The sequence below is a fragment of the Aedes albopictus genome, chromosome 3, assembly GCF_035046485.1.
Source record: "Aedes albopictus strain Foshan chromosome 3, AalbF5, whole genome shotgun sequence".
Lineage (NCBI taxonomy): Eukaryota > Metazoa > Arthropoda > Insecta > Diptera > Culicidae > Aedes > Aedes albopictus.
Window position 1 is genome coordinate 128,202,058 of NC_085138.1, and position 22,108 is coordinate 128,224,165.

Here is a 22,108-nt window from a genome sequence, read left to right on the forward strand (position 1 = left end):
CGGTTCTAGGCGTCCCGCTGGAAGTGGCCAAATATACAAGTGAACAAAACCCATGCATGCGGCACATCAAACCACGGCATTTTCGATAACCTGATGGATAATGAGCAGGAAAATCATCTCAGACCATATCTGAACCGGTAGTGTTCCGGAACCGGTTCTAGGCGTCCCGCTGGAAATGGCCAAATATACAATTGAACCAAACCCATACATGCGACACATCAAACCACGGTATTTTCGATAACCTGATGAGCGGTAAGCAGGAAAATAGTCTCAGATCATATCTGAACTGGTCAGTCGGCTTTGTTACATTCGTGCGCTATCGTTACCTCTTACCTACACACAACACGAGCAGTAGAACGAAGATCAATAAACATAAGAAAGGGTCAAATCAATGTCATCTGACACGATGACATGTGTGTAATTCTAGCTTTACGCATAGATTTTCAGCCAATTCTGATTATGAATGTTAATATTAGTTTATTATTGCATGTTGCATTGAATACGACACACAGATGGGCAACATAGCTCTTACTATGGAAGAAGACAGGAATAACAAAAGCCGAACCGTCTCCCGAAGCCGCTATCGTGGTGAAGTGCATTCGTTTGACATTTTTATTTCGAACAGTAGTTTGATAGCTTGTGTTGCGAATGTCGGAGACAAAGGAGGCCGAATATCGACGAAAAGGTTCAAATGACTGTGATCTCTAACAAGACTGATCACGACTTATCGACAACCTGATGGAAAAATAGGGTCAGACCACATTAGATTCCCGGTAGTGTTGCGGATTCAGCCGTGGCTTCGAAAGTGCTTAGAAGTAAAAGTGAAGCTAACCCATTCATACGATATATCAAATCGCGGTGATTAGGTAAAGGTGAATAAATAGCAATCAAATATTCTCAGACCATAATTGGGACAACCGGTAGTGTCATGGTCCATGACTCACGGAATCAGATCCGGCTATCCCACCGGAAATTACCAAATACAAAAATGAACCAAACCCATACAGACGACACATCAGATCGCAGATTTTTTGATAATCTAATGAATGGTTAGCAAGAAAATAGCCTTATATCACATTAGAGACTAGTTGTTGTGTAGCAGAACCAACGTTCATGTGAAAAATTAAATCGTGGCTTTGTTTAATGGCCTGATAAACATTAGGTATGAACAACATTGACGAATAGGTCTATATTCTCATATATGAGAACAAAATATAGACAAAACTAAAGCGATCTCATCAAATCGTACCATTTCAGATTCCTAAGGGGTAAATTTATTGCAGGATGGGTCAACGTTGAATGGAAAAATAAGAATTTGATCGCGTCAACAGAAGATGGTGGCTGTTTTAAGGAATTTAGAGCTCTAAAACTATGTAAAATAAGTGTATTTGGTATGGGAAATATGTTCGGAGTCCACCAGAGTATCCAAGATAGCGGTCCAAAGTCCAAGATAATGGCCCAGTATTCAAGTTAGTGCCTATTTTATAGGATTTTTAATTCTTGCATTATGGGCATATTTTGTATGAAAATATGTCCAGAATTCAAAATTTGTAATCAGAAAACCCAAGCTGTGCGTTGTTTCACAAGGTCTGCAATATGACTATAGTTTGAATAGGGAAGAATGCCGGTCTTCGTCCAAAACTGGTAACTAGAAAATCATAAACGACATGTCAAAATTCAATACGGCGACTATTTTTATGTAATTTTAGGTGCAGAGTCCAAAAATGAATACCAGAACATCCAAGATGGTGTCTCAATGTTCAAGATGGCGGTTAGTTTAGTTGGGGTAGATATCTGGAGTCATAAAATGATGCCCGGAAAATCTAAAATGGCGTTTCAAAATTTTGCGGCTTCATGACACTTGTTTGGTTTGAGTTTTGGATCGTTGTCTTATATTTTCTGAATATTGGATGTTATCCTGATATAAAATTTATCCATATTGAATAGATTTAGCAAGCAGTTTTCATTTTGTATTTATGTCAATGTCATCAACATGTCGCTCGAGTTTTGTTGAAGGGATTTTTTAAAGTACGAGAAAGGCACCATCACCGCTAGGTGGATTAATTAGGGTTTTTTATCTCTATTAACGAGATTTTTAGCCCTAGGCTAGCTCATCTCGGGACCCACGCTTTACTTCCCTTCCGAAGGAAGAACCCACATTTTGCGAGTTTGTCGGGAGTGGGATTCGATCCCAGGTCCTCGGCGTGATAGTCTAGTGTTCTAACCATCACACCAGGTCCGCTCCTGATAGACTTTTAGCATGTTATCGAAAAATGTTTACTTTAACTTCGAAAGGTCCTATTGAATTAGAACAGAACAAGTAGAAGCACTAATGGCTACATCCCTTAACACGGGACATCGCGCCAACTGTGAGCTCTTCCAAGTGCCTCGGTTCAATATCCACCTGTGGCTTGCCGAGCGTAGCTCATCGCCAACAACGAACGACGAACAGGAGACGCACGTGGTATACCGGGAAAAAGGTGGAACCGGTGGAAGCAATTTCTCCTGATTGAAATTTATTTTTATATCCCTCCGATGTCACGTATTGCCTGGCTCTGGGTTCTGGCTGTGTGTTGCTGGCAGATACGGGGCCATCGTTAGCACTGACTGGGTGGCTGGCTGGCTGGTCGACTGGCTGGCTGCTGCTGCTTCTTCTGTTGTATCGGTTCAGTGGATTTAACGGAAACTGGAGAAGCGCAACGTGGCGCGTTCATCCAATAAATACGTAAACGGTGAGAATGTGGGCAAAGTCCCGGACCCGATTTTTATTTCGCTTTTTACCGGGGGAGAGCATCGACTACTGGACAAATGAGGTGCCTTTCTCTATCAGCTCTGTTTGCCAGGAGCAAAACATTGGTTTTTATTTCAGTGGGGTTGTTTTCCAACTGCAGAAGTGGTACACATCTAATCAGGTTGATAAATTGCGTCATAAAATACGCACTATTCAAGATTCTTGGTATCTGTTGTTTGTACTGGGAGACACTTTGTGCAGAGAAGGGTGTTTTAAGAAGAGCATGTACCTGAAATTTGATTCTACTGAAACATAGGTATTGGACTTAGGTTTGATAGTTCAGTTTGAAGTGTTCCTCCCAGAAATTTGTATCTGTTTATTTATTAGCTCTACAGATTAACGGCTATACAGTCTTGGGCTTACAGTCAACTTCCAACAGCATTATTTATTAGTTTATTTACCTTACTTACCTTACTTACCTAGTACAGATCTTGCATTACTTAACATAGGCAACCGCCCAACCTTCATAGTATCTGCTAGAGAGGAAGTGTTAGATATAACGCTTTGCTCTAGCTGAATTAGTCACGAGCTAACCAATTGGCATGTGTCAGATAAAGAATCTTTATCTGACCATCGCTATATCTTTTTTGAACATTTAAATGTTACTTCGCAAACATTGCGTTTCAGGAATCCTCGGTCAACAAACTGGGATCTTTATACTGATTTGGTTGCAGCCAAATTTCATGGATATTCACCATCCATTGACACTCCAAGTGATGTAGATGATGCCGTTGATACTACAACGGCCTTCATCATGAAAGCTTTTGAAGAAGCTTGCCCACTACAGTCTGTGAAGACCACAAGAGGAACCCCTTGGTGGAACTCTGATCTGGCGAAACTCAGGAAACAATGTAGAAAGAGTTGGAACAGACGACGTTCGGCTGGATCGGAGGCTTTCAGGTCGGCTCGCAAGGCCTACAGGAAAGCTCTCCGGTCTGCTGAACGATCCGGCTGGAAAAAAACCTTTGTACAAATGTTTCCAGCTTCAGTGACGTCAGTCGGTTAAACAAAATCCTTGCGAAATCTAAGGATTTCCGGGTAAACAAACTTCGTTTGCCAAATGGCGATCTGATTCCTCTGATGAGGAAGTTCTGGAATGCTCACACTTCCCTGGATGTGTGGATGATCCTGATGTCTTTTCTTGTATTTATGATTCTTTAGCTTCGGCTCGGAGTATTGTAACTATAGAATCGATTGAGTGGGCTCTTAATAGCTTTGCTCCTTTCAAATCTCCTGGGGCAGATGGGATTTATCCTATTTTGCTTCAGAAGGGATTTGATTATTTCAAACATGTTTTGAAAAACTACTTGTTTGCAGTTTTGCTACAGGGTATATTCCCAAATCCTGGAGGGATATTACTGTAAAGTTTATTCCGAAAGTGGGCCGTGCGTCGTATGAAGAAGCAAAGAGTTTCAGACCTATCAGTTTGACCTCTTTTCTTCTGAAATGCTTAGAACGCATTGTAGATCATCACATCCTTGATGTTCATCTGGCCAACGTGCCTCTTCATGTGAACCAACATGCCTACCAATCTGGTAAGTCCACTGTGACTCTTTTACACAAGGTTGTTTACGATATCGAGAAAGCATTCGCTCAAAAGCAATCTTGTTTGGGTGTTTTCTTAGATATCGAGGGTGCCTTTGACAACGTGCCTTTCGATGCCATATTGGAAGCCGCATGGAGTCATGGTATTTCTCCAATGATTTCCAATTGGATTCACCAAATGCTCAAAAACCGATATCTCTTCTCGACATTGCGTCTAGCAGGGATTAGGAAATTGAGTGTTTGTGGATGCCCCCAAGGGGGAGTCTTATCACCGCTTTTGTGGAATCTCGTAGCAGATACGCTATTGAGGCAACTCAATAATAACGGTTTTCCTACTTATGGTTTTGCCGACGACTACCTAACATTGTTAGTTGGTATGTGCATCAGCACCCTTTTCGACCTGATGCAAAACGCCCTTCAGGTAGTTGAGGGTTGGTGTCGCCAATATGGCCTTTCGGTTAATCCGAGTAAAACATCTATTGTTCTTATCACGGAAAGGCGAAACCGTAATGGCGATCGACCTTTGCGTCTCTTTGATTCTGAAATCGATGTGACTGAACAGGTAAAGTACGTTGGAGTCATTCTTGATTCCAAGCTTTCCTGGACACCTCACATTGAGTTCAGAATCAAGAAAGCTTGTATGGCCTTCGGGCAATGCCGGCGTACTTTTGGTACAACTTGGGGTCTAAAACCCAAGTATATCAAATGGATTTACACAACTGTGGTTCGGCCAATATTGGCTTATGGATGTCTTGTGTGGTGGCAAAAGGGTGAAGGGAGAACGGTCCAATCAAAATTAGGCCATCTCCAAAGGATGTGCTTAATGGCGCGTTCTCTTCAACTCCTACGGCAGCACTAGAAGTTCTCTTTGACGTTGCCCCACTACACATTCATCTCAAACAAGAAGCCATTTCTTGCACTTACCGGTTACGGGTACTCGGTCTACTAGAGGAAACTCCTGTGAACCGCACATCAACACACACCACTTTTGGTGAATTGGGACAAAATTGTCCTTGCTCCAAGTGATCTTACAATTGCTTGTAATTTTCCATACAGGACATTTTCCACGAAATTCCCTTCCCGGGAAGAGTGGACATCTGGTTATCTGGAAAGAAGTATTTCAGACGGCATCGTATGTTACACTGATGGCTCCCTTCTCGAAGGTCGAGCAGGTGCTGGTGTTTATTCTCGTGAGCTAAGGCTGTATCAGTCTTACTCACGTGGTAGACACTGTACCGTTTTTCAGGCCGAAATCTTTGCTCTTATGTGCGGAGTGCAATCAGCACTTCAGCAGCACGTAATGGGCAAAGTAATATACTTCTGTTCAGATAGCCAGGCTGCTATTAAAGCACTTGCTTCGGCCAACCCCAGGTCGAAGATAGTTATCGCTTGTCGAACTCAAATCGAGGAGCTGAATTCAGCAAACGCTGTTCACCTTCTATGGGTACCTGGTCATTCTTCTATCGCTGGAAATGAATTGGCTGATGAGTTAGCTCGCTCTGGAGCATCACATGACTTCATTGGCCCTGAGCCAGCTATTCCGATATCGAAGTGTTGGATTAAGCTTCAGATTCACACCTGGGCTGTCACTCAACACAGACAATATTGGAATAGTTTGGGGTCATGTCGTCAAACCAAATTGTATAGTGCTGAGCCATCTCTACGGTGGCGAAGTATCTAACTAATCTGTCTAAGCAGAATTGCAGCATGCTGGTCAAAGCATTGATTGGCCACTGCCGACTCAGCTGTCACATGGCGAATATTCAGGAAGCTGATTCATTTGCCTGTGATAGCTGTGAATCCGATTATGGAACTTCGTATCATTTGATATGTAACTGTCCAGTTTTCGCGCAACTGCGTTTCCGAGTATTCGGTAAACACTTATTAAGTGAAACTGACTTCAGAAACCTGAATCTTCAGGATATTCTGTTGTTCTTAACCCGCTGTGGTAAAGAGCTACAGGCTCTCTTTCGCTTTATGCGTTATTACAGTGCCCTTTTCAGGGCGCTGTTTGAACCCATTGTGGTACGCTTGTGCGTTAGTACCCTCTTCCAGGGTATTTTTCCTATTTCCCTACCTGCCCCTATCCCCATCCAAATCCTTTTTCCTTCCTTTTCCGTCAGGTAGATGATGAAATAGGCTGTTATATTGGCGATGGCACAAATGTCCCAAATGGAGGATATCGTGCCTCTGGAGCCGGCCTTCTGATACCTGATACCATGAAAATCTTACAAGTTTGTGGCAGATAACTTAATACTGATCTACCTGGCTTTCTCAGTCTATAGAGAACGGAAACGCCTCGGGGTGAACTAGTGTTCAATAATAAGCAAGAAACGGCCAACATTAGTATGCGTTCAACATTTGTGTTCGAAACTTCCGGTAGACATGATTTAATTAATTTCAGATAATATAAATTAAGAGAATCCAAATTCATGGAATGTTTAGGAAATGAATGAATCTAGACGTTTTCTGGATCTTTTCTTCTATCATAGAAATGTACCCAGATGCAAAAATGAATACAAACACTCCAGCACAATTGTCTAACAACCCTTGAGGAAATCGCAGTATAACCTGCCAAGCTAATCCAGAGAAGTATGAACGAAAGAATCACTGAAAAATCCCTGATGGAATCATTGGAAGACTCCGCGTCGACAACCCAAGAGAATTTTTTTCTTTACCAACGAGATTTTTGGCACGGGGCTACTTCATCTCGGAACCCACGGTTTTACTTCCCTTCCAAGGGAAGAACCCACATTTAGTGAGTATGTTGGGAGTGGGATTCGATTCCAGGTCCTCGGTGTGATAGTCACGGGCTTAAACTACCCCACCAGGTCCGCTCCACAACCCTCCAGCGCGTACCAAGAGGTCTCAGATTCGTCTCAGATGACTTCAGGGGGTTCCAGGGAGCTTCAGGAGGTCTCAGGGGTGCTTCAAAGGTCTCTGGAGCATTTTAGGACTTTCCAGGGTATATCAGGAGATATCAGAGGCGTTTTACAAGAGATTTAGGCATACCGGAAGGCTTAAGGGCGGCTAGGGGCTTTTTAGAGAGGTTCTAGGGTGTTTCAGGCGTTACCAGGGGGTTTCATGAGGCCCAAAGGGGCTTCATGTAAGTTTCAGAGGGCTCCTGGGGCGTCTCAGGTTCCCAGGGTGTTTCAGGGGGTTCAAATCAGATTCAAGGGGTTCCAAAGGCGTTTCAGAGGGTCCCTGGGAGTTTTAGGGGCGCTCCAGGGGTCTCAGGAAGTGCATGAAGGTCTCAGGGACTTTTAAGGGGGTTTCAGGAGGCATCAGGGGGTCTCAGGATTTTTTTTATAACGCTAAAAGTTCTTGATACGCAACTGAAATCCCCACGGAGGTGCTACGGTGATTTGATTTTGTTGCTGCTTATCATGCGCAACCAGAGCACACCAATACCAACATGCACTCAATACAGCAGCGGAAGAAAATAGGGGAAAACGCACTTCTGCGAACAAAGTTTACAAAAAGAGGTATCTTGTGACTTTTCACAAACAATTATCACTCTCTGTAGGAACTTTATCTAAACATCGACACTCTCAAATTGAAAATTATCAAATAATTCAGCTTTTTCATGATCAACACTTTTATGAGATCTAATGTGATGTGAGCGTTTTGCACCGATATCCCTCGTAAAAAGGTAAACATTCAAATTTCACGACTGTGTTGGTGAATATTTTGGCTGGAGCATAAATTTATGCTCCACGTAAGGAGGCAACCAACCTGTCAAACTCCATAGTGAAAAAATAGGTAGCCGTCCCATTGGAAATCCCCGTAATATTTTTCAAATGCTCCTGAAATCCCTGTAATCCCTTTGAAATATTCCTGAACGTCCTCAAAAAGCTTTTGAGACCCCTGAGACTTCTAGCAAGTAAGTACATATTTCTTTGTTAGAAGTAACTCACAGTGACTACTGCGCAAGACAACCTGCGCCGCCGTGACTCTTATGTGACAAGTGTGTTACTTGGGCTGGAACCTGACTGAAATCCCCTGAAACCCCTTAGAATCCCCTGAAACGACTCTGGGAAACTCCCAAAGTGCCCAACATTCCATGATGCTCCCTGAAAACCCTCGATATGCTTCTGAGACAGGGGTACCAGCCTTTAAACCCCTTTGGACCCATTTGAAACACCTCTGAGATCTCCTGGTACCCCTGAAATGCCCATAATCGCCAATCCTTATGAGATCCCCTCCGACCCCCTGAGACCATCTGAAACGCTCTTGAATCTCAAAAGGCTCCTGAGACCTCTAGTCTAGTCTAGTCTAGTCTACACATACACAGCCATTCATTGAAAGAATCCTGGAAAATGATAGAATCGACTACTTCTATCATTTTTCTTGTCATTATCAATGCTTGCAGCATATCAAAGATGTAATACAATCATTGAAGTGGCCAGGCCTACTGTGCAGCGTTATTGATACAATAAAATTAAAGAATGGGGACATCTCGTACCAACCGCTCAGTACAGCATGTAGTTTAAATGTACAATAAATACGTTGGAAGTGACTTTGCTAAGAAAGTTAATGTCACTCCGTCGATACTCTTCTTCCTGTGATGGGCCAAAGGAATTTCAGTCATATGTCCAGGCTCTAAAGCCTAGGCTTAAGCGCCATTACTCGCTCTCTGAAACGAGACAAAAAGTAGAATGATCCCTTCCCCAAGTTTGTACGTATAATAAAAATAAACAATATGGAAAATAATCCAAAAGAAATCCACATAACAATCGTGATTGTGATATAGAAAACTACACAATATAAATCAGAACGAACTCACCAAGTTCATATATTCGAATGTTCCATTCATCGATAATGAAATGGATGCCATGATCGATCGGCCAAACTCCAAATGAAGCACTAACAACACAGGCTTCAGAACGTTCCGGTGCACAACATTCTCTACACAAGTCCGTTGTCACGTGCTTTCAATGCAATGTTTCGTTTGGTTTTTACTACACTTTATTCCGTTTTAATTTTGAAATTAACGTTTGAACCGGAATACATTACTTGAAAATCCCAGCGGGCTAGTTTTTTTTTTTCAGTTTGAAACTGTCAAGAATATAAATATTGTGCCTTGCGACATTCCCTTTGTGTCGCTGGCAATGAACCAATTTCACTTCTGAACCAATAACTTTTCTTCCTTGATTGATCTTTAACTTTTTCCATATTCCGCGACCAATTTCGATTCATTGCTATTCGATCCTTCGGTAGGAATTTTATCTTTCTAACCAACACAACACTTCATTTTCTTTTCACAGCTATCGTCTTGATTTTAATTTTTTTCGCTATATTCCACTGATCATACACTCGCGATCTTAAAAATAAGCCTCTGAGCGGCTATTCCATGATAAAAGTTTCACTTGCGAAGCGTAACACCCGTCGAATCATCATCGGAATCTCATCAAAAGGCTCCTGAGACCTCTTCAGAAAAAACTCTTTAACCCCTGTGAAACAGCCCTGAAATCCCTTTAAACGGCTCTGAAACCTATTGGAAGGCTCTTAAACCGTTCTTGAAACTGCATACAACTCTGAACAACTCTGAAATACATTTCAAATGCTTTGAAAAGCCCCTAAAACCCCTTGTTACACCCTTTAACCTCGCACCCCGGAACAGCTCGCTGATGCAGTCTACGGTTTGGGTCAAAAATGACCCTTATACAAAAGGAGGGTTAAAGGCTCCTGAGACCTCCCCCTCTCTGTATCGCCATTATAACCCCTAGAAACGTTACTGAAACCCCCGTAATACTATTCCAACGCTCCAGAAATCTCCTTAATCCCATTAAAACATCAACGAAACCTGTCCTGAATTTTGTTTTCATCTCCAAACTACGGTCAGAAGGGTTACGGAAAGGGTAGAAACTTCTATTTGTGGCTGTGTCACCTAACACGATAGTTTCACGTCACTAGAGTTTCACGGCATACACATTTTTTCAATTTTTTTTAAGTTTTCACCACCTTACACCACTTTGCTACCAACATCACTATTGGATCGAAGTTTAGTCTATCAAGGAGACATGGAACTCTATTATTTTCCCATACAATCGGCATGGGCTTTGTGGCCGAGCGGTTACCGGCGTCAGTCGTTTAGGTGTCTTGTAAGCCACGGAGTCAGGGATCAATTCCCGCTCCAATCGGGGAATCATCCACTAGGCCACTGGGTGTTATATGCCTTGTGCGTTGTCGAATGTTAGTAATGTTCAATCTATGCAACTTCTGGTCAAAGACGGTGTAATTGTCTCATCTCTTCAAGCGTCACCGATGACACCGCCACCTGCTGAACTAAGGTGGTTACTTTGAATAAAAGCGTAAGAGTGTATTAATGCGAGTATGAAGATTTACTCACACTATCGTGATTGGTGTCACCTTTATTCGTGGTGGCGCTGCTAAGAGTGACTCCCAACTTTCAGCAGTACTGCTAGTCTTCTGGACAAAGTGGTCTTCTATAGGACCAAAGCTGTGTACCAGCGACCATGTGCTTCGTCTTGTTGGTGTTGATTGTAATACCTAGCAATTATTGCTGTCCTTCTTTGAAAAGACACGAGTGCCTCTACCACCGCTCGGCAGTTAATTCTGATGATATTGATATCGTCTGCAAAACCTAGGAAACTGTGCGATCGTGTGACGATGCATCCACAACTTTGCAAGCCAGCTTTCCTATGACTCTTTCAAAAACTATATTGAAAAGGTTCTACAGCCACTACCCTGCTTCAATCCGTCTATAGCTACGAAGGACGACAAAATTTCATCCACGACGCAATCCATCAAGCGTTGCACGAATCAACCTAATCAGTTTCATCGGAGGACCGTGTTCCACCATTATCGGCCATTACCATAGTTGGTTGATAAAATTTTTTAATGGAGCATACACATCGAATCACGAGATACTACCAATACCATAGTTTTATCTGTCAGTAAACAAGCTTCTTGTTAGATGTGAATATGCATGAAAACAAAAGGAAGGGAATCAATCGGTGCTATAATCGCTTGTTTTCGAATAGGATGAAATTGGGAGCGTGAGATTACTTATGGTACTCGTACTAGCCTGTATTTTTTTCTGCGGTGAACTCTTCTCTGCTTGTACTGCTCTCTACTCTTCTGGATACTCGACACTAACATCAGGCTTTGCATTTGAAACACTTATTCTACGTACAAGCGTTGAAGATTCAATCATCGAGGCAAATCCATTTATTCCACTCAAAACTCATTGGACACTGTGTGTAAAGCATTTGCAATTTAAATCACAAACTTGATTTCACAAAACTTTACTAATGAATTCAAATTAGCTAGCGCGGAGACGCGAATCAGCGAAATCAGACAGCGGGAAAAGTAAAAACAACTCAAAATCATCTCTAACTCAATGTGCCCAAGCCCAAGCCCTAAGCCCCAAGCTAACTTACCTGCTGCGAACAGAATTGCCTCGGTCCAATTAAACTGCTGCGAAATACTTTTGACGGCAAATGACACCGTCTCGAAGGATGGTACAAACTTCTCGGTTTGCTGAAAAGGGAAACAGAAAACGGTGGGGCTGAATTAGCTTTGTTTGCAATTAATTCGAGTTTTGCATGCTTCAGCAGTGGGATAGTGCAGCAGTGTGATACATCATCATCTCAGTTCATCGCTGCCACCGACAAGTGGAATGCATCGCGTCGCACCATCATCGGTTTAATTAGCCGAGGGAATAATTCATATGGATTAAATTTTGGGACTGGGCTTTCCTTGGGAAACCGGGAAAACTTTCTGTGGTGGTGAGGCATTTTTTTGCATTCCTGGTAGGTTGCGCAGGCGGTCCGGGGAAATGTGCCTCTCCATCGGGGAAAAGTTATTCGTTACCTGCTCGGGCACCAATTTGGGACCGGGATGCTTGTCTGAATCCTTTTCTGCTTTGCAGTTTTTACCAATTAAAAGTTCTTTCCAGCATCCAAAAGAAGAGTGACAGTTTGAATGCAAAAGTTTGTCTCCCTCCTTGTTTTGACACAATTTTTGGTTAACGATGCCCTTTCTGACCCCATGAAAGAACTTTGTCATGGGTGAATGTAGCCTTCAAATCTTTGAGGTGACAACGTGGCGAAGTGTTGAACCAAAAACTCGTTAGTTCGAATGGACTTTGGCTGTTAAGTCTCTAGAAAACATTTTCTACAGATTTCAAAATATACCTCCTGTTTTTTTTTTCGATTTTGGAACGGAAAATATAGGGCTCCATTTTGCTCGCCTTTTTTCTTCATAATATGTAGTAGCACTAAGCAGCACTAAGAAAGATGAAGCACTAACCCTAATCTTACAGACAACCGGAAGCACAATATGGGTAACTAAAACTATAACACTGTAATTGCATCATGATTCTCATACATGATAAATTTATGTTGATACCATTTTTAATTTCGGAAAAAAATCTTGGGAGAACCTGAAGGAACGCCTTGGAAACTCCTGGAAGATTTGCTGAAAAATCTCACAAGAGTTTTAGAAAAAAAGTCCCGCAGATTTAAAATTCTCGTAAGATTTTTTCAAGGAATCTTCACAAGAATATCTGAAGAAACATTTGGATAAGCCTTTGTAAAGATTTCTAGAAAAAAAAAAAACTTTTGAGAAAAATGTTAAGCAATTCCTGTGGAAAAATTTCTGTAAATATTTCTAAAAATGTGTCAAAACTCAGAAAAAAAAAGAATTTTTAAAGGAAATTCTGATAAAATACCTTAAGAACTTTCCGGATTCATGGGGCAGTAATGTCTGATAGAACTACTGATGGAATCACTGAAAAAAAAAACAAACCATGCAATCATTTGAAGCAACCCTTACTGGAATTTCTTAGGGAAACCCTGAAGAAATTCTTTGAGACAATCTTGTGGAAATTTCCAATGTTGTACATACCTGTGGGAAATTCCACTAGAGAAATTCCTGAACTTCAGAACATTGGGGAGGTTTGATGAAGCAATTTCTGGAGTAATTTCTGAACAAATCCAAAGAAGAATTTAAACAAAAATTCCTGCAAAAATTTCTTTAATAACCGTGGAATAATATTGGAAAAAAAATCAAAGCGAGGTTTTCTTGAGAAAATTATAAATAATTTCTTGGAATATCTTGAGAAATTTCTTAAGGAGTCCCTGCAAGATTTCCTTAACAAATTTCTGGACGAATTTCCGAAGAAACAGTGAATTTCTGGAGGAAAAAACTTAAAAAATGGGTGAAATTTGTGGAGAAAACATTAAAACATCTTTTAAAAGAATCCCTGGAAAAATTAGTGAAGGAATTCTGATTTTTTTGATTTTAAAAAAAAATTGCTTTAGGTTTTTCCAAATGAATCCGTAAAAGATGTTCTGAAAAAGTCCCTGGGGGACTTTCAGAAGTCATTCATAGAATATATTTAAAGGAATGCATGGAAAAGTTGTTAAAGAATATCATGGAAAAAATCGGGAACAATCTCCAGAGGAGTTTCTGAAGAAATCATTGGAGAGATTTCCAAGGAAGTTTCTCATCAATGTTTGGAAGATTCACTGGAGTAATTTGTGAATAAATCTGTTGAAGATGGGCCGAAAGATCGCCTAAAAGGATTCTTGAAAGATCAACTGAATGATACTTTGGAGAAAATTTCCAAATGAAGCCAAGAACGATTTTTTTGATCCTTAAAAGAGGTAAATTTCTCACAAAATTCCTGGATGATTTTCTGAAAGAATTTTTAAAGGAATACACAAAAAGTTTTGTATAAAAATCCCTTATTTTCTAGAGGATTCCAATTCTTACTGGAACATTCAAAAAAAAAAAAAATTCGTGGAATATTTCTTCAAAAATCATATGCTGGGAAAACTGGACTAATACCTGTAGATGGAGGAAGATTTCCAATGAAGAAATTTCTGAAGGAATCCCTTGAGAGATTTCAAAAGGTATATTTAGAAGAATTGTCTGAAGGAAGTTTGGAGATATTTTTTTAAAATAAAATTCATAATGATTCTTTGACGATATTTCGGAGGATTTTCCTAAGGAATCACTGCAAAAACTTCTACAAAACACGAATTTTAAAACCAATCCTGAGAAGTTTTTTTTCGGTGATTTTTGGATATTTTTGGAATCTGTTGCTAATTCTTAGAAAATTTCCAACAAAATCCCTGTAAGAATTTCCAAACAAAAATCTGGAAGATTTTTTTGAGAAAAAAAATTGAATTTCTGGAGGATTTTGTCAAGGAATCCCTGAAAGAACTTTCTAAAGAAATTTGCAAGGAATTTCTGATGGAAAATTTGGAATATATCTTCAAAGGAACCCTTACAGAAATTTCGAAAGAATTTTCGAAAAAAATCGCATGTGGCATAACTGAATGAATTCGTTAAATATATTTAAAGAAAATTTATGAAGGATTTTCTAAAGGCATTGGTGTAGGAGTATTTGATAGAATCAATGGATTTTTTTAAAGAAAACTTAGAAATAAATTTGAATCTCCGGAGGAGTTTGTGGAAAAATCTGTGCAAGATCTTCCAAAAGATTCCCTGGAAGAATTTCTGAAGCAATCCATGGAAGATTTTCGAAAAATCCTCTTCGAGAATTATCTGAAGAACCCCTTATAGCCTTTTCTGAAGGAGTTCTTGAATAAAATTTCCGAGCGAACCCTTTTAAGGATTTTCTGGAAGAATCCTTCGAGCAATTCCTAACGAAACCACCGGAGGATTTTCTAAAAGCATCCCAGAAGAGATTTCTGAAGAAATCCATGAATAGTTTTCTAAAGAATGCCGTGAAAGAATCCCTAGATTAATTTCTGAAGGAATTCATGAAAGGTTTTCTGAGGATTTCTAGCAAATACTTTTCCAAGGATTTTAAAGAGATATTTCCAATTCCAAAATTATTGTCTTCATTTCTTCAGTGTTTTCATTATATACTGAAGAAATGTATACAAGAATATTGGAATTGGAAATATCTCTTAAAAATCCTTGGAAAAGTATTTGCTAGAAATCCTAGAGGAATTTCCGAAAAAGTCTTTGGAGAGATTTTAAAGCTAGAAGAATTTCTGAAAAAATCCTTAAAAGGCATGTTTTTAATGAAATCCTTAATTATTCATTGACGATATCTTGGAGAATATTTTCAAGGAAGAACTTCTAAAATATTTAACACAAAGTTTGGAACCGATCCTGAGAAGTTTTTCTCTAGGAATTAATAAATATTTTTTTTGGAGGGATCTCTTGAGATATTTTTGAAGAAATCCCAGAAAGATATTCCTAATGAATCTCTGGAACATTTTCCGAAAATATCGTAAGAATATCTTAATGAATTTATGAAAGATTTTGTCAAGAAGTCTCAGAAACGACTTCTCAAAGAAACTTGGGAGAAATTTCTGAAGCAAACATTTTAAAGATTTTGAAGGTGAGTCCTTGAAGAAACTCTGAACTTATGATTCTTGAAATAGCTTGGTATTCATTGTGGAATATTTCAAGCAATCCATGGCACAGCTTTTGAAGAAAATATTGGAAAAAAACTGCAACAATATCCAGAGAAGTTTCTACACCTCGAGAACTTCAAAAAAACTTTGTTTTATAAAACTCTTCTGGAGAAAATGGTGAAGAAATTTGTGGTAGCTTTCCAAAAGATCCCCTGGAGGGATTTCAAGTGGGTTGTCTAGAAGAATTTGTGAGGTAAATGACGGAGAAATCTATAGAAGATTTTCTGAAAATAATTCTTCCAGAAATTGCTGAAATTCACCTCAGAGGAATTTCTGAAAAAGTCCTTAGATAAAATTTACGAATGATACTCTCAGTGGTTTTTTGGACGAATCCTTGGAGAAATTCCCAGCGAAATCCTCGGAAGGTTTTCTGAAGGAAATCTTGAAGAAATTCATGAAGAAGTCTATGGATTTTTTTTAAGAAATCCATTACAGATTTGCTGAAAGAATCGCTAGTTAAATTTTTGAAGAAGTCTATGAAAAAAAAAATAGTGAAGAAATTATTGAAATTTTAAAAGATACTGTAAGGGCATTTCAGAAGTATTCCCTGGAGGAATTACCAAAGGAATTCATAGAGGAATTTCCCAAGCAATCTATGACAGATTTTCAAAAAAAAAATATATATATTTTTCATCCTGCAGAGAAATTTCCGAAGGAGGTCCTGGAGAAAATTTCCAAGTGAACCCCTAAAGGATTTTCTGTAAGAATCCTTGGACGGATTTTTAAATTCTGAATTAATTCAGAAAATACCTTGATCCTTCCTCTGAATGTGTACTGGAACGGTTTTTGAACCAAAACATAAGAAAACTCATCTAGTTTTGCCTGTATTTCTAAAACATTTCTTGAAAAACAAACCCTGGAGGAATTTCCTCAAGAATCCTTTGAGAAAATCCATTGAAGATGTTCTTATTAAACACTTAGAAAAATTTCTGAATGCATCCCTTAGCAAATTTCTGAAGAAATTATGTTTTTTCTCCTAAAACCGTTTTGAAATCCCTAGAGGGTTTTCTAAAGGAATCGATGGTGGCATTTTTTGTAGATATTAATGGAAGGCTCGAAAAGTGTCTGAAGGAATCTCCAAAAGAATTTTTACAAGAATTCTTGGAGTAGTTTCAGAAAAAAATAAAATTTGGAAATTATTCTAAAGCAATTCACGAAAGAATATTTAAAAGAATGTTGTTAGGCAATTTTTTCAGAAATTCCTGTAGAAATTTCTCAAAAAAATTATGTCTCTAGAAAGAATCCGAGAAGGATTTTTTTGATGATACCTTGGAAAAATTCCAAAGAAAATCCAGGAGAATTTTCTAAAATTATTTTTGGAAGAGTTTATGTAACACCAAGAAGAACTTTCAGGATGTTTTCCAAAGGATTTTGTTTTATTAATTCTTGTAAGAATTTCTTGAAAAAATGCTGGAGTCTCACTAAGATTTTTTGTACGTATAAAACTGAAAAACTTAGAAATGCTACTATTTTTACGTAAACGAAGCCGAAAAAATGTTATTCAGGATTTATTCAGGAGGGTGGAATAAATTCATTGCTTGTATCAGAAAGTAATCGTTTCTAATAAATTGCGAAATATTTTTAGAAATTGTTAAGTTTTTTTTAGTCGTAAGGACGTAAAAAAAGTTTCGAAAAAGCCACAAAAATGCCACATGAAAAAAAACATTCACCACAGTTTTCGAAAAATTATCCTGTTTTTGCTTACCTATTTAGAAAAACATCAACGAAAAGCGTCTGAAAGTTTCTTTAATTCTGTTTAAAGATGGTTTCATAACCTGATTTTTTATACAATTATACCTAAATGCAATAAAATTCAAATTATTTAAGACAAGCTGTAAGCGATCTCATTTCGCAGAATCTAACGTCATTCGTTCAATGGCTTCATCGAAAACTTTTGCAATACCAGTCGTCAATTTCCAAGCCCAGGTTGTTTCGAAACATTTAATCAGCAAACAGAAATGAAGCGGAAAAAGTTTCCCAAAGCAAAGCCACTCCCTGAAAGAAGAGGAATGCAAACTATGCAAAGAGCCCGGTTCGGAGTCCTACCCTCCTGGGCGCTAAAAGTCTTTTAAATTATGCAAAATTCGAAACACTGACTGACTGAAACAAACTCTGCGCTGTGCTGTGAAGCGTTGCCCACAAAAGAGTTGGTAAGTATCGTGTTTCCACTACTACTGGGTTCTTACGTGCCGGAAAGCTTTACGCAAACAATGCGGTCCAGAAAAGAATGGAGAAAAGTGATCCGATTTTCCTTCCAGTTGGCACCACCCAGTCCACCCACCAAGTAGAGGAGCGCCATGGGAATAAGAGGAAGGCGATTAGAGAAGGAAAACCGAAATGAGTGTCGTCTGACCGCACGTGTTTGTGTATGTGCGCAGTGGAAGGGAAGGACTGACAGAGAGCTGCGAATTTATACTGTTTTTCAAACCCTGGTTTGCGGTTGAGGACAACCGTCCGGAAGTGTCGTCGAGGATGTGTCATGTAATACAACAATCTTTGCATAATCAGCTTATGTTACGACGTGGTTGTCAAGATAGGATGGTAATAATAGGACTAAAATCTTTACTCCGTTCTAAATAAAGAAAGGCTTATGTTACTTTAGTGCGTTTCGTAGATGAGTCAAACAGAAACAGATAATCGACATTGGGCAGGTAAAAGTAGTGGGACAATGCTCTAGGAACTAAACAATGATTTAATTTTGATTTTGAACAATTTTTGAGAACTTGGATAATCATTATTTATTTAGTATAAGTAACATCATATCAGTCACGCCCAGCACTCGCCAGATCTCTTTCCACCTGATCCGCACCTTGCGTGGTGCCTTCCAGGTCTTCTTGTACGGTCCGGATTTCTCACGAACACTAGTTTTGCAGGGATGTTGATCGACATTCGCACAACATGTCCTGCCCATCGTATCATTCCGGATGCTAGATTCGCCGTAGAGCGCAGCGAGCTCGTGATTCATCCTTTGCCTCCACACATCGTTCTCCTGCACACCGCTAAAGATGATCTTTAACACCCGACGCTCGAATACTTCGTTTCTCCTTGAACATAGTTCAAGTCTCAAAAATTAGTTGAGGAATAAGTGGTTTTAGGAAGTCCTTCCTTGGATTACTTCCAAAATGGATCCAAGGATTTCTTTGGATTTTGAGAAAATCTAGCAGGAAAATCTATTCAGTATATCTTACACGGTTTTTTTGCCAATGTTTGTTTTGAACCTCTTCCATGAATGCTAATGCTAATGCTAATGTTTGTTTTGAACCTCTTCCATGAACTGCTTCAAAACTTCCTCTAGATTTCCTCCAGAAATTAAATAAAAGATTCTTGTAGGTAAACTAAAATGACTTTCTCAGAAATTCCTCCTTGGTTTTTTCAGATATCCATGTGCGAATTCTTTTAGAAAGTCGTATTCATTCATGAATGGTTCCAGAGATTGCTTAAAAAAAATCTAAGTTACAGAATTCTATCAAAAAATTCAATTAGCATCATTGGCCTAACTAGGATTTTTTCCTGGAGGGGGCCCAGGGGGGGCCTGACTTGAGATGAATTTTAAGCGGGATGGGCGCCCGATATGTGAATATGCAAATCAGTATTGTAGTTTTGAGTAATCAAAATGACTGTTTTAGATTTGTTCATAGTTTCGTAAACTATATGAGTACGAACAATTCTTCCAAGATTTTTTTTTCCAATGCTTGCTTCAGTGATTTCATCATGGCTTCTTCCAGAAATTCAATCAAGAATTCATCTAGGGATTCCACTAGACATTTTTTCGAGGATTTTTCCTGGGTCATCTTTAGTGGTTCCTCCAGTAATTGTTCCAGAGCTTTTTCCGAGGTTTCCTTCAGGAATTTTACCAAAGATCCTTTAAGGTATTTCTGCAAGTATTCAGAGATTTTCACAGGAATTTCTCCATATATGCCTTTCAGAATTCCACTAGAGATTGCCCCAATAATTACATCTGGAATGATTCGAAGTATTTCTGCAGAAAAGTATTCCTGAAATAATCTTAGAAAGTTTTACTAAGCGATTATTAAAAAATACTCCAAGAATTGCTTGAAAAATTTGTACAAAAAACCTTTAGGGATCCTAGTTTTCCTTCAACAATTACTGTAGACATTGATTTCTTCATTTTTTTATCCAGGAATATTCCTACAAAAATTCTTGCAGGTATTCGCTAAGAAAGCTCTCCTGAGATTCCATTAAGAGTTCCTCATGGGGCTTGCTTCCGAGATTCCTCATCGGGTTTCTTCAGAAATTACTTCAAGAGTTCCTTCAGGGATTCACCGGAAATTTCTTCTGTTATTCTTACAAAAACGAATTCCGAGATTATTTTAAACATTTCTAGAAGAACTCATAAAGGGGATTCCTTCAGAAACTCCCGCAGGAATTAATCCAGGATTTCAGGATTTCCCCTGAGAATTCTTCAGAAAATCCTCCTGGAATTCCCTAAGATATCGAACTTTGTATTTAATTAGGAATGAATCTTGAGATTCCTCCAGGAACTCCTTCGGAAATTGCTCCTGGATTTTTTTCAAGAATTATACCAGGTATTCCTTCTGGCATGCCTCTAGGATTTCATTCAGGCTTTCTCCAGAGACTTCTGCAAGAGTTCTACAAGGAATTTCTCCAGGTATTACCCCAGGTATTTCCTCAGGAATTACTCCAGGATTTTATTTAAGTTTGGATCCAGGAATTCTTCCATGAATTCCTCCGAAAATTCTTCTAGGGTTTCTTCCAAGAATTAAACCAGGAATTTCTTCTCTAGGGTTTCCTCTGCACATTCCTCCAGGATTTATATCATGGATCCCTCCAGGAATTCCACCGATGACTCCTGCAGTAATTCCTTTCTGAATTCCTCTAAAAATTTCTCCAGGAATTCCTTCAGAAATTTTTCCATGGATTCCTTACAGAATTCCTCTAGAAATTCTTCCAGGAATTCATTCAGGGATTCTCAAGATATTCATTTAGGGATTCCTCCTGGAGTTCTTCCATGAATAGTTCCACGGAATTTCCCCAAGATTTCCAATAGAGATTTGTCCAGGAGTTCCTCCTGAGGTTCTCCCAGAAATTGTTTCAGGGATTCCTCCAGGTTTTTTTGCAAGAATTCCCCCAGGGATTCTTCCAAGTAATTCTCTAGAAATTCCTCTAAGGATGCCTCCAGGAATTCCTCAAGAGGTTACTTAAGAATTACTCCAAGAATCCCTTCAGAAAGTCCTCCAGGAATTTATCCAGAAACTCCCATAGGTATTCCTTCAGCCAAGGATCGGTAAATTCGCCTCACTCCATTCATATTCACTCCTCTTTGCTGAAGCGAATCGAGAAAGATGCAGAAAACGGATAGTCGTGATCAAACACGCAACCCCATCACCAGTGGGAAGCGATGCGCAAGCTGGTTGACATGGATATTCGTGGCCGATCGTCGCAGTTTGGATCGCAAGCGAATGAATGAATAGCGAATGGTGACGAATGCTGGTGAGCGATCGAAGCGGCTATTATCACAACTAGAAAAGAATTTCTACATGTAATGCATACGTTTTTAGTGTATTGTTGTTGAAATGCTAGATTAGCAAAGAAAATAATAAACATTTTTTGAAAACTTCAAATACGCGCAATTCACTCACGAATCGCATCACCTCTCCATCGCTTGCGATGCGAATGAGGACGAATGTTTCAATTCCATGTATGGCTTCCCACCGTTCGCCGGTGTTTGCTGTCGTCGCTGACAAGCAAACACACAAACTAAAGCGACAACCGTTCGCTGCTGACTGTATTCGAGTGTGGAAGAAGATGAAAAGTGGAAATCAGGAACCCTGCCTTCAGCAGTTACTACCGCAATTCCTTCAGGAATTCCTCCTGGAATTCCTCCAAAAATTTCTCTGCGAATTCCTCTAGAAATTTCTCTTGGATTTTTTTCAGAAATTTCTCTTGGAGCTTCTTCATAAATTTCTCTTGGAATTTCTTCAGTAATTTCTTTTGGATTTTCTAAAGAAATTCCTCCATTATTTGCTACCAAAATTTTTCTCGAGATTCCTCCAGGAGTTCATTCAAGAATTCTTCTATGGATAGTTCCAAGGAATTTCCCCAAAAATTCCTTTACAGATTAATCCAGGAATTCTTCCTGGGATTCCGCAAGGCATTTGTCCAGAACTTCCTGCAGGAATTTGTCCAGAGAACTTTCCAGGCATTCCTCCTGCGGTTTCTCCAGAAATTGCTTCAGGGATTCCTCCAGAGATTTTTCCAAGAATTTTCCAAGGGATTCTTCCAAGAATTTCTCTAGAAATTTCTCTAAGGATTCCTCTAGGAAATTTTCAAGAGTCTTCTTTAGAAATTTCTCCTGGAAGTTTCT

At 39.4% G+C, this 22,108-nt stretch overlaps 1 protein-coding gene across 1 annotated transcript in view; it reads right to left on the reverse strand.

Annotated features, from left to right (window-relative positions):
- Positions 1-22,108, reverse strand: part of LOC109400375 (uncharacterized) — a 533,446-nt gene that overhangs the window by 286,004 nt on the left and 225,334 nt on the right. Inside the window, 1 exon segment of the mRNA XM_062860635.1 lies at positions 11,743-11,842. Coding sequence (XP_062716619.1) covers positions 11,743-11,842 — 100 coding nt within the window.